The following is a 14121-nucleotide window of genomic DNA, read 5'->3' as shown; positions in this document are numbered from 1 at the left end:
CAGTGTTAAAGGGAACGCTCAGTGTTAAAGGGAACGCTCAGTGTGACAGGGAATGCTCAGTGTTAAAGGGAACGCTCAGTGTTAAAGGGAATGCTCAGTGTGACAGGGAACGCTCAGTGTGACAGGGAACGCTCAGTGTGACAGGGAATGCTCAGTGTTAAAGGGAACGTGCAGTGTTAAGGGGAACGCTCAGTGTGACAGGGAACGTTCAGTGTGACGGGGAACGCTCAGTGTGACGGAGAACGCTCAGTGTTAAAGGGAACGCTCAGTGTGACGGGGAACGCTCAGGGGAACGCTCAGTGTGACGGGGAACGCTCAGTGTGACGGGGAACGCTCACATGCTCAGTGTGACGGGGAACGCTCAGTGTGACGGGGAACACTCACATGCTCAGTGTGACGGGGAACACTCAGTGTGACGGGGAATGCTCACATGCTCAGTGTGACGGGGAACGCTCAGTGTGACGGGGAACGCTCAATGTGACGGGGAACGCTCAGGGGAACGCTCAGTGTGACGGGGAACGCTCAGTGTTAAAGGGAACGCTCAGTGTTAAAGGGAACATTCAGTGTTAAAGGGAACGCTCAGTGTTAAGGAGAACGCTCAGTGTGACGGGGAACGCTCAGTGTTAAAGGGAACGCTCAGTGTTAAAGGGAACGCTCAGTGTTAAAGGGAACGCTCAGTGTTAAAGGGAACGCTCAGTGTTAAAGGGAACGCTCAGTGTTAAGGAGAACGCTCAGTGTGACGGGGAACGCTCAGTGTTAAAGTGAATGCTCAGTGTTAAAGGGAACGCTCAGTGTGACAGGGAATGCTTAGCGTGACAGGGAACGTTCAGTGTTAAAGGGAATGCTCAGTGTTAAGGGGAACGCTCAGTGTTAAAGGGAATGCTCAGTGTTAAAGGGAACGCTCAGTGTGACGGGGAACGCTCACTGTGACGGGGAACGCTCACTGTGACGGGGAACGGTCACTGTGACGGGGAACGCTCAGTGTTAAAGGGAACGCTCAGTGTGACAGGGAACGCTCAGTGTTAAAGGGAACGCTCAGTGTTAAAGGGAACGCTCAGTGTGACAGGGAACGCTCAGTGTTAAAGGGTACGCTCAGTGTTAAAGGGAACGCTCAGTGTGACAGGGAACGCTCAGTGTTAAAGGGAACGCTCAGTGTGACAGGATGAATATATAGATTATAGAAGCAGCCCTCTGATGTTCAGCATGTTTACATATGAATAATTGTCACGCCAATGACTCATCCATCAAATGTCAATATCTTTCGAATGTTCAGTGTAGAATAAAACATTATTTATTTAGCAAGTATTCCTTTTGTGAGTTTAGAGTTGACAAGATAGACAAAAACAGTATCAAAATAACATTGCTTTTAATCTGGGAACAACACATGACAATAGCAGTAAGACATTAAAGGGATATTACTTATTAACAGCCACAGCCATTAAAGGGATATTACTTAACAGCCATTAAAGGGATATTACTTAACAGCCATTAAAGGGATATTACTTAACAGCCACAGCCATTAAAGGGATATTACTTAACAGCCATTAAAGGGATATTACTTAACAGCCATAGCCATTAAAGGGATATTACTTAACAGCCATTAAAGGGATATTACTTAACAGCCATAACCATTAAAGGGATATTACTTAACAGCCATAACCATTAAAGTCAATGAAACATGTTAACACGACATTGAGAGACACTGCTGGGTCCAGCCCTTCTGCTGCCGTTGTTAAATATGGGTCAATTTCTGGACCAAATACAACTCAGGCCGTAGTATAGAAACTGTAAACTACAAGTGAATGTTATCAATTGTTTTGGAAAAAACCTTTAGAATCCCTGACTAATGCTAATTCTAGTTTAACAGAAATGGTCAATTACAACGAATTGTAAACACTTACCAAAAAAAAAAGCATACGTTTTTCCTGAGAGTTGTTAAATAAATATTTTTTTTGTACTAATTATCCAATAAACACAATTGTTGTTCTGATATACAGTATGTGTAAGCTATCAAATGTCAATTAAACACAATTAATAAATACTGTAACTGAATGATCTAATCTGGTGTTATGTGAAAATGTCTTTAATTTTCAAATTAAGAAAATATTTATTTTGTTTTTAACATTTGATATTCTAGCCCTTTCTGACTCGTAATAAAAAAAGAGACTTTGGCACAAAACAGAGAACACTGTAAACAATCATTGAAATCAACAAATCAACATTGAAATAGTTACTTAACTAAACCTGATTATTGGTGTAAGTAGATCTTCCTTAAACTCGAACACATCTGAAAAACAATATTCCACTGAACATACATCAGTACATTCTCGTGGTAGAGAACGTTGGTATTATATGGCACCCTATTCCCTTCATAGTGCACTCCTTTTTAAACAGGGTCCATATGGGCTCTGGTCAAAAGTAGTGCACTATATAGGGAATAGGGTCACTTTTGGGATGCAAAAAAAGCCTTGGTTTCAATGTCCACACTAGCATATCACTTAGAATACACGTTCAATACATTGCTCCCTTCTTAGTAGTATGCTAGAGAGGGCATTGCAACAAAGCCACATGTTATATGCTATGGTTTTTCAGCTTCAGGTAGTTTGAGAGGCTGGGGCTGCATCTAGTGCCCTACTTCTGACCAGAGTCCTAGGGGGTCCTGGATAAAAGTAGTGCACTATATAGGGAATAGGGTGACATTTCAGGCCAACCCTGGGTGTTTAAGTTCAGAGTGATTTAGTCTGGCAGTTTTAGTTCTGCTTGATTTAGTAATTGTAGTTAAGAGTGCTTTAACCTGGGAGTTGTAGTTCAGAGTGCTTTAACCTGGGAGTTGTAGTTCAGAGTGATTTAGCCTTGCAGTTGTTCAGAGTGATTTAACCTGGTAGTTGTAGTTCAGAGTGATTTAGCCTGGCAGTTGTAGTTCAGACTGATTTAACCTGGTATTTGTAGTTTCCTGGCCTGTGTGATCCACAGTTTGAAGTATTCCACCACCTGGATGCGGGCTGAGAGGACGGTGTGAGGGTCATACTCGTTGTTGTAGCGTAGGTCCAGGTGGTGAGCTCCGTCAGGTATCACTATGGCAACCACCGAGTCCGAGATGTTTCGGGTCACCCCACCACTTGACCACGGGTCCAGTCCTCCGTTACTGTGAGAGTTTAGAGGAGAGGGATCAACCAATCACATAAGGAAGGAGGATCCAACGGTGAAGCAGAGTTAACATGGAATAACATCAGGCTTAACCTACATGGAATAACATCAGGCTTAACCTACATGGAATAACATCAGGCTTAACCTACATGGAATAACATCAGGCTTAACCTCCCCGGAATAACATCAGGCTTAACCTACATGGAATAACATCAGGCTTAACCTACATGGAATAACATCAGGCTTAACCTCCACGGAAAAACATCAGGCTTAACCTCCACGGAATAACATCAGGCTTAACCTACATGGAATAACATCAGGCTTAACCTACATGGAATAACATCAGGCTTAACCTACATGGAATAACATCAGGCTTAACCTACATAGAATAACATCAGGCTTAACCTACATGGAATAACATCAGGCTTAACCTCTATTTAAGCAATAAGGCACAAGAGGCAGTGCTGCATCATGAATAGAGTCACAGGTAAGAGGCAGTGTTGTATCATGAATTCAGTCACAGGTAAGAGGCAGTGCTGTATCATGAATAGAGTCACAGGTAAGAGGCAGTGCTGTATCATGAATAGAGTCACAGATAAGAGGCAGTGCTGTATCATGAATAAGGTCACAGGTAAGAGGCAGTGTTGTATCATGAATAGAGTCACAGATAAGAGGCAGTGCTGTATCATGAATTCAGTCACAGGTAAGAGGCAGTGCTGTATCATGAATAAGGTCACAGGTAAGAGGCAGTGCTGTATCATGAATACAGTCACAGGTAAGAGGCAGTGCTGTATCATGAATAAGGTCACAGGTAAGAGGCAGTGTTGTATCATGAATACAGTCACAGGTAAGAGGCAGTGCTGTATCATGAATAAGGTCACAGGTAAGAGGCAGTGTTGTATCATGAATAGAGTCACAGATAAGAGGCAGTGCTGTATCATGAATACAGTCACAGGTAAGAGGCAGTGCTGTATCATGAATAAAGTCACAGATAAGAGGCAGTGATGTATCATGAATAGAGTCACAGATAAGAGGCAGTGCTGTATCATGAATAAGGTCACAGGTAAGAGGCAGTGTTGTATCATGAATAGAGTCACAGATAAGAGGCAGTGCTGTATCATGAATTCAGTCACAGGTAAGAGGCAGTGCTGTATCATGAATTCAGTCACAGGTAAGAGGCAGTGTTGTATCATGAATTCAGTCACAGGTAAGAGGCAGTGCTGTATCATGAATACAGGTAAGAGGCAGTGCTGTATCATGAATAGAGTCACAGGTAAGAGGCAGTGCTGTATCATGAATAGAGTCACAGATAAGAGGCAGTGCTGTATCATGAATACAGGTAAGAGGCAGTGCTGTATCATGAATACAGTCACAGGTAAGAGGCAGTGCTGTATCATGAATAAAGTCACAGATAAGAGGCAGTGATGTATCATGAATAGAGTCACAGATAAGAGGCAGTGCTGTATCATGAATAAGGTCACAGGTAAGAGGCAGTGTTGTATCATGAATAGAGTCACAGATAAGAGGCAGTGCTGTATCATGAATTCAGTCACAGGTAAGAGGCAGTGCTGTATCATGAATAAGGTCACAGGTAAGAGGCAGTGCTGTATCATGAATAAGGTCACAGGTAAGAGGCAGTTACTTTATCATGAATAGAGTCACAGGTAAGAAGCAATGCTGTATCATGAATAGAGTCACAGGTAAGAGGCAATGCTGTATCATGAATAGAGTCACAGGTAAGAGGCAATGCTGTATCATGAATAGAGTCACAGGTAAGAGGCAGTGCTGTATCATGAATACAGTCACAGGTAAGAGGCAGTGCTGTATCATGAATAAGGTCACAGGTAAGAGGCAGTGCTGTATCATGAATAAGGTCACAGGTAAGAGGCAGTGCTGTAGCATTAATAAGGTCAAAGGTTAGAGGCAGTGCTGTAGCATTAATACAATCACAGGTAAGAGGCAGTGCTGCATCATGAATACAGGTAAGAGGCAGTGCTGTATCATGAATACAGTCACAGGAAAACGGGGTGCTTCGGCCCGATGTGATAGCCTTAAATGTTTGGCCCGACGTGTGCCTAAACATATTAAAATAACAATAAATTACATATTTTAATTTAAAATGTTATTTTGATAAGTAAATTCATACCCAATGTCATTCTTCCACCAGAAGACATAGTCCAGACAAACGTCTGGATGTTAGTTATTTTGGTCATGTGGATACAGACGTTCATTATTTTTGCGTAGTTGCTATGCAAAAGGCCTGGTCGTCGGTCCTAAACAAAATGGTCGCTATTCAGGATGGATAACGTTCTTGTCACCTGCTAGCTAGCTCGGCTAACTCAGCTAACTCGGCTAACTCAGCTAACTCGGCTAACTCGGCTAGCTCGGCTAGCTCAGCTAACTCGGCTAACTCAGCTAGCTCAGCTAACTCAGCTAACTCGGCTAGCTCGGCTAACTCGGCTAGCTCGGCAAACCAAATGCTAGGCTTATATTAACCCCCGCTGTACCAAACCAAATGCTAGGCTTCTATTAACCCCCGCTGTAGCAAACTAAATGCCAGGCTTATATTAACCCCCGCTGTACCAAACCAAATGCTAGGCTTATATTAACCCCCGCTGTACCAAACGCTAGGCTTATATTAACCCCCGTTGTACCAAACTAAATGCCAGGCTTATTTTAACCCCCGCTGTACCAAACCAAATGCTAGGCTTATATTAACCCCCGCTGTACCAAACCAAATGCCAGGCTTATATTAACCCCCGCTGTACCAAACTAAATCCTAGGCTTATATTAACCCCCGCTGTACCAAACTAAATCCTAGGCTTATATTAACCCCCGCTGTACCAAACCAAATGCCAGGCTTATATTAACCCCCGCTGTACCAAACTAAATGCCAGGCTTATATTGACCCCCGCTGTACCAAACCAAATGCTAGGCTTATATTAACCCCCGCTGTACCAAACCAAATGCTAGGCTTATATTAACCCCCGCTGTACCAAACCAAATGGTAGGCTTATATTAACCCCCGCTGTACCAAACCAAATGCTAGGCTTATTTTAACCCCCGCTGTACCAAACCAAATGCCAGGCTTATATTAACCCCCGCTGTACCAAACGAAATGCTTATATTAACCCCCGCTGTACCAAACCAAATGGTAGGCTTATATTAACCCCCGCTGTACCAAACTAAATGCTAGGCTTATATTAACACCCGTTGTACCAAACTAAATGCTTATATTAACCCCCGCTGTAGCAAACTAAATGCCAGGCTTATATTAACCCCCGCTGTACCAAACCAAATGCCAGGCTTATTTTAACCCCCGCTGTACCAAACTAAATGCCAGGCTTATATTAACCCCCGCTGTACCAAACCAAATGCTGGGCTTATATTAACCCCCGCTGTACCAAACTAAATGCCAGGCTTATATTAACCCCCGCTGTACCAAACCAAATGCTGGGCTTATATTAACCCCCGCTGTACCAAACCAAATGCTAGGCTTATATTAACCCCCGCTGTACCAAACTAAATGCCAGGCTTATATTAACACATGGGGGGGAAATATACTGTGGGGGAATGACACCGAATCTCCTTATCCCCCCCCCCGACCCAAATTAGCCTACATTTAGAATATTGTGTGTATGTGTATTTCACATTATGTTGAGGTAAAAATCAGAGTATAATGCTTGTATGGATGTCAACCCAAACACATGTATGTTATCGTCACCAATCAAAGGCATTACAGTTAAAAAACGACTTTGACTACCACCACTGATTTCTGTATGCTAGCTGAGCTACCAGCTTACACGAATGGGAGTTAGCATTTAGCAGCCACTTCCTCTGTACATAGTCTCACTATTGGTATTTTACTGCTGCTCTTTAATTACTTGTTACTTTTATTTCTTATTCTTATCCGTATTTTTTTTAAACAGCTTCGTTGGTTAGAGGCTTGTAAGTAAGCATTTCACTGTGAGGTCTACTACACCTGTTGTATTCAGCATTTCACTGTGAGGTCTACTACACCTGTTGTATTCAGCATTTCACTGTAAGGTCTACTACACCTGTTGTATTCAGCATTTCACTGTGAGGTCTACTACACCTGTTGTATTCAGCATTTCACTGTAAGGTCTACTACACCTGTTGTATTCAGCATTTCACTGTGAGGTCTACTACACCTGTTGTATCCAGCATTTCAATGTGAGGTCTACTACACCTGTTGTATTCAGCATTTCAATGTGAGGTCTACTACACCTGTTGTATTCAGCATTTCACTGTGAGGTCTACTACACCTGTTGTATTCAGCATTTCAATGTAAGGTCTACTACACCTGTTGTATTCAGCATTTCACTGTAAGGTCTACTACACCTGTTGTATTCAGCATTTCACTGTGAGGTCTACTACACCTGTTGTATTCGGCATTTCACTGTAAGGTCTACTACACCTGTTGTATTCAGCATTTCACTGTAAGGTCTACTACACCTGTTGTATTCAGCATTTCACTGTGAGGTCTACTACACCTGTTGTATTCAGCATTTCACTGTGAGGTCTACTACACCTGTTGTATCCAGCATTTCAATGTGAGGTCTACTACACCTGTTGTATTCAGCATTTCAATGTGAGGTCTACTACACCTGTTGTATTCAGCATTTCACTGTGAGGTCTACTACACCTGTTGTATTCAGCATTTCAATGTAAGGTCTACTACACCTGTTGTATTCAGCATTTCACTGTAAGGTCTACTACACCTGTTGTATTCAGCATTTCACTGTGAGGTCTACTACACCTGTTGTATTCGGCATTTCACTGTAAGGTCTACTACACCTGTTGTATTCAGCATTTCACTGTGAGGTCTACTATACCTGTTGTATTCAGCATTTCACTGTAAGGTCTACTACACCTGCTGTATTCAGCATTTCACTGTGAGGTCTACTACACCTGTTGTATTCAGCATTTCACTGTAAGGTCTACTACACCTGTTGTATTCAGCGTTTCACTGTCAGGTCTACTACACCTGCTGTATTCAGCATTTCAATGTCAGGTCTACTACACCTGTTGTATTCAGCATTTCACTGAGAGGTCTACTACACCTGTTGTATTCAGCATTTCACTGTGAGGTCTACTACACCTGTTGTATTCAGCATTTCACTGTAAGGTCTACTATACCTGTTGTATTCAGCATTTCACTGTGAGGTCTACTACACCTGTTGTATTCAGCATTTCACTGTGAGGTCTACTACACCTGTTGTATTCAGCATTTCACTGTAAGGTCTACTACACCTGTTGTATTCAGCATTTCACTGTAAGGTCTACTACACCTGTTGTATTCAGCATTTCACTGTGAGGTCTACTACACCTGTTGTATTCAGCATTTCACTGTCAGGTCTACTACACCTGTTGTATTCAGCATTTCACTGTGAGGTCTACTACACCTGTTGTATTCAGCATTTCACTGTAAGGTCTACTACACCTGTTGTATTCAGCATTTCACTGTAAGGTCTACTACACCTGTTGTATTCAGCATTTCACTGTGAGGTCTACTACACCTGTTGTATTCAACTCAGCCAAATACATTTAAACTCAGTTATTCACAATTTCTGACATTTAATCCTAGTAAAAATTCCCTGTCTTAGGTCAGTTAGGATCACCACTTTATTTAAGAATGTGAAATGTCAGAATAATAGTAGAGAGAATTATTTATTTCAGCTTTTATTTCTTTCATCACATTCCCAGTGGGTCAGAAGTTTACATACACTCAATTAGTATTTGGTAGCATTGCCTTTAAATTGTTTAACTTGGGTCAAATGTTTCAGGTAGCCTTCCACAAGCTTCCAACAATAAATTGGGTGAATTTTGTCCCATTCCTCCTGACAGAGCTGGTGTAACTGAGTCAGGTTTGTAGGCCTCCTTGCTCGCACATGCTTTTTCAGTTCTGCCCACAAATGTTCTATAGGATTGAGGTCAGGGCTTTGTGATGGCCACTCCAATACCTTGACTTTGTTGTCCTTAAGCCATTTTGCCACAACTTTGGAAGTATGCTTGGGGTCATTGTCCATTTGGAAGAGACATTTGTGACCAAGCTTTAACTTAACCTGACTGATGTCTTCAGATGTTGCTTCAATATATCCACATCATTTTCGCCATCTATTTTGTGAAGTGCACCACTCCTGCAGCAAAGCACCCCCCACAACACGATGCTGCCACCCCCATGCCTCACGGTTGGGATGGTGTTCTTCGGCTTGCAAGCCTCCCCCTTTTTCCTCCAAACATAACAATGGTCATTATGGCCAAACAGTTCTATTTTTGTTTCATCTGACCAGAGGACGTTTCTATAAAATCACGATCTTTGTTCCCATGTACAGTTGCAAACCGCAGTCTGGCTTTTTTATGGCGGTTTTGGAGCAGTGGCTTCTTCCTTGCTGAGCTGCCTTTCAGGTTATGTCGATATAGGACTCGTTTTACTGTGGATATAGATACTTTTGTACCCGTTTCCTCCAGCATCTTCACAAGGTCCTTTGCTGTTGTTCTGGGATTGATTTGCACTTTTCGCACCAAAGTACGTTAATCTCTAGGAGACAGAATGCGTCTCCTTCCTGAGCGGTATGATGGCTGCGTGGTCCCATGGTGTTTATACTTGCGTACTATTGTTTGTACAGATGAATGTGGTACCTTCAGGCGTTTGGAAATTGCTCCCATCGATGAACCAGGCTTGTGGAGGTCAACATTTTTTTCTGAGGTCTTGGCTGATTTCTTTTGATTGTCCCATGTCAAGCAAAGAGGCACAGAGTTTGAAGGTAGGCCTTGAAATACATCCACAGGTACATCTCCAATTGACTCAAATTATGTCAATTAGCCTATCAGAAGCTTCTAAAGCTATGACATCATTTTCTGGAATTTTCCAAGCTGTTTAAAGGCACAGTCAACTTAGTGTATGTGAACTTCTGACCCACTGGAATTGTGATACAGTGAATTATAAGTGAAATAATCAGTCTGTAAACAATTGTTGGAAAAATTACTTGTGTACAAGTAGACTACAAAGTAGATGTCCTAACCGACTTGCCAAAACTATAGTTTGTTAACAAGAAATGTGTGGAGTGGTTGAAATACGAGTTTTAATGACTCCAACCTAAGTGTACGTAAACTTCCGACTTCAACTGTAAATCCAAATCGGACTTAAGTAACCATATTGTGGGCCTGTTACACTACACAAATCATGTAGCATGTGACGAATATCCACTTTGTTAGATCAGATTTGTTGAATGTGAGCCAATCTGGACAATGGAACGTCTGGTCAATGGAATGTCTGGTCAATGGAACGTCTGGTCAATGGAACGTCTGGTCAATGGAACGTCTGGTCAATGGAACGTCTGGTCAATGGAATGTCTGGTCAATGGAATGTCTGGTCAATGGAACGTCTGGTCAATGGAATGTCTGGTCAATGGAACGTCTGGTCAATGGAACGTCTGGTCAATGGAATGTCTGGTCAATGGAACGTCTTCATTCCACTGACTCCTTTACCACATCTATGACCATGATATTCTTATGGAGGCGCAGTGATAATTTCAGATGGAAACTGTTTACAGGCATAGTGTGCCTGTAACGGCCAAAACAGCACAGCTTGGAACGCTGCTTGTCAAATCAGCATCCTGGATCCAGAGAACAGCAGGGTATTATTTAAGATGGCTGAACCTCTATTGGGTAACAGTGTATTATTTAAGATGGCTGAACCTCTGGCTAGCAGTGTATTATTTAAGATGACTGAACCTCTGGGTAACAGTGTATTAATTAAGATGGCTGAACCTCTGGGTAACAGTATATTATTTAAGATGGCTGAACATCTATTGGGTAACAGTGTATTAATTAAGATGGCTGAACCTCTATTGGGTAACAGTGTATTATTTAAGATTCCTGAACCTCTGGGTAACAGTGTATTAATTAAGATGGCTGAACCTCTGGGTAACAGTGTATTAATTAAGATGGCTGAACCTCTATTGGGTAACAGTGTATTATTTAAGATTCCTGAACCTCTGGGTAACAGTGTATTAATTAAGATGGCTGAACCTCTGGGTAACAGTGTATTAATTAAGATGGCTGAACCTCTATTGGGTAACAGTGTATTAATTAAGATGGCTGAACCTCTATTGGGTAACAGTGTATTATTTAAGATGGCTGAACCTCTATTGGGTAACAGTGTATTAATTAAGATGGCTGAACCTCTGGGTAACAGTGTATTAATTAAGATGGCTGAACCTCTATTGGGTAACAGTGTATTAATTAAGATGGCTGAACCTCTATTGGGTAACAGTGTATTAATTAAGATGGCTGAACCTCTGGGTAACAGTGTATTAATTAAGATGGCTGAACCTCTATTGGGTAACAGTGTTTTAATTAAGATGGCTGAACCTCTATTGGGTAACAGTGTTTTAATTAAGATGGCTGAACCTCTATTGGGTAACAGTGTTTTAATTAAGATGGCTGAACCTCTATTGGGTAACAGTGTTTTAATTAAGATGGCTGAACCTCTATTGGGTAACAGTGTTTTAATTAAGATGGCTGAACCTCTATTGGGTAACAGTGTTTTAATTAAGATGGCTGAACCTCTATTGGGTAACAGTGTTTTAATTAAGATGGCTGAACCTCTATTGGGTAACAGTGTATTAATTAAGATGGCTGAACCTCTGGGTAACAGTGTTTTAATTAAGATGGCTGAACCTCTATTGGGTAACAGTGTTTTAATTAAGATGGCTGAACCTCTGGGTAACAGTGTATTAATTAAGATGGCTGAACATCTATTGGGTAACGGTGTATTAATTAAGCATTAAGACATGAGAACCTGTTGATTACTGTGAATAACACATGGCGAGGGCTGTACTAAGGCATGGTCCAAGTTAGGTTGACGTGTCCGGGAACCATTTCAGTCGCAATCTCCAGTTACATGGTCACAGGTAAATCTTCTGTCCCTCGCTCAGTAAAATCAGCAGGTGTTAGTTTACCTGAAGATGATGTTGCTGTGAGAAGCGATGTCCAGTCCTCCGTAGACGGTCGCTGCCCAGTCAGCCCGAGGACGCACCCCAAACAGGGAGTTGCACTCATCTGAGAAGGCCTGGAAGTTCCAGTCCTGGGGCTCAAACATGTCTTGCACCCCATCAGTGCAGAGTGGCATCACCATCTCTGTACACGCCTGGGGGAGGAAGAGGGGGAAAGGAGCTGTTAAGGACTGAAACCAAGGTGACCTACTGCTCCTCAGACATCTAAACATTTTACTGCATAGGCTAACAGGGTCCATCTAGAGGACCAGACTAGAGGACCAGGCTAACAGGGTCCATACAGAGGACCAGACTACAGGGTCCATACAGAGGACCAGACTACAGGGTCCATATAGAGGACCAGACTAGAGGCCCAGACTAGAGGCCCAGACTAGAGGACCAGACTACAGGGTCCATCTAGAGGACCAGACTAGAGGGTCCACATAGAGGCCCAGACTACAGGGTCCATATAGAGGCCCAGACTAGAGGCCCAGACTAGAGGACCAGACTACAGGGTCCATCTAGAGGACCAGACTAGAGGGTCCATATAGAGGCCCAGACTAGAGGACCAGACTACAGGGTCCATATAGAGGCCCAGACTAGCGGCCCAGACTAGAGGCCCAGACTAGAGGGTCCATATAGAGGCCCAGACTAGAGGCCCAGACTAGAGGCCCAGACTAGAGGCCCAGACTAGAGGACCAGACTAGAGGACCAGACTAGAGGACCAGACTAGAGGGTCCATATAGAGGACCAGACTAGAGGATCAGACTAGAGGACCAGACTAGAGGGTCCAGACTAGAGGACCAGACTAGAGGACCAGACTAGAGGGTTCATATAGAGGCCCAGACTAGAGGGTTCATATAGAGCCCCAGACTAGAGGGTTCATATAGAGGCCCAGACTAGAGGGTCCATATAGAGGCCCAGACTAGAGGCCTAGACTAGAGGGTCCATATAGAGGACCAGACTACAGGGGCCATATAGAGGCCCAGACTAGAGGACCAGACTACAGGGTTCATATAGAGGCCCATCCTAGAGGGTCCATATAGAGGCCCAGACTACAGGCCCAGACTAGAGGGTCCATATAGAGGCCCAGACTAGAGGACCAGACTAGAGGACCAGACTAGAGGACCAGACTAGAGGACCAGACTAGAGGGTCCATATAGAGGACCAGACTAGAGGCCCAGACTAGAGGACCAGACTACAGGGTCCATATAGAGGACCAGACTAGAGGGTCCATCTAGAGGAGCAGACTAGAGGGTCCATATAGAGGACCAGACTAGAGGGTTCATATAGAGGCCCAGACTAGAGGACCAGACTAGAGGGTTCATATAGAGGACCAGACTAGAGGACCAGACTAGAGGGTTCATATAGAGGGCCAGACTAGAGGACCAGACTAGAGGGTCCATATAGAGGACCAGACTAGAGGGTCCATATAGAGGCCCAGACTAGAGGGTCCATATAGAGGACCAGACTACAGGGTCCATATAGAGGCCCAGACTAGAGGGTCCATATAGAGGACCAGACTAGAGGGTCCATATAGAGGACCAGACTACAGGGTCCTTACAAATACATTGCTTGATCTGGAAGACCCTGAAGAGCACTACCTGACCAGAGCCCTATTCCCTAATTAGAGCACTACCTGACCAGAGCCCTATTCCCTAATTAGAGCACTACTTAACCAGAGCCCTATTCCCTAATTAGAGCACTACCTGACCAGAGCCCTATTCCCTAATTAGAGCACTACCTGACCAGAGCCCTATTCCCTAATTAGAGCACTACCTGACCAGAGCCCTATTTCCTAATTAGAACACTACCTGACCAGAGCCCTATTCCCTAATTAGAGCACTACTTAACCAGAGCCCTATTCCCTAATTAGAGCACTACCTGACCAGAGCCCTATTCCCTAATTAGAGCACTACCTGACCAGAGCCCTATTCCCTAATTAGAACACTAC

At 43.3% G+C, this 14121-nt stretch overlaps 1 protein-coding gene across 2 annotated transcripts in view; it reads right to left on the bottom strand.

The window, feature by feature from the left end:
* Window positions 1-1259: 1259 nt before the first annotated feature.
* Window positions 1260-14121, bottom strand: part of prcp (prolylcarboxypeptidase (angiotensinase C)) — a 74730-nt gene continuing 61868 nt past the window's right edge. For both annotated transcript variants that reach the window (XM_090224044.1, XM_090224043.1), the window contains exons 8-9: window positions 12135-12322; window positions 1260-3145 (exon numbers count right to left, since the gene is read on the bottom strand). In XM_090224044.1, the coding sequence (XP_090080170.1) occupies window positions 2932-3145; window positions 12135-12322 (402 nt within the window). In that variant the 3' untranslated portion in view covers window positions 1260-2931. The remainder of the gene's footprint in view (window positions 3146-12134; window positions 12323-14121) is intronic.

Source organism: Oncorhynchus mykiss, chromosome 27 (genome assembly GCF_057628025.1).
Source record: "Oncorhynchus mykiss isolate SJ-2025 chromosome 27, ASM5762802v1, whole genome shotgun sequence".
Lineage (NCBI taxonomy): Eukaryota > Metazoa > Chordata > Actinopteri > Salmoniformes > Salmonidae > Oncorhynchus > Oncorhynchus mykiss.
Note: the sequence above shows the minus strand (reverse complement) of the source record. Positions and strands in the feature narration are given on the sequence as shown.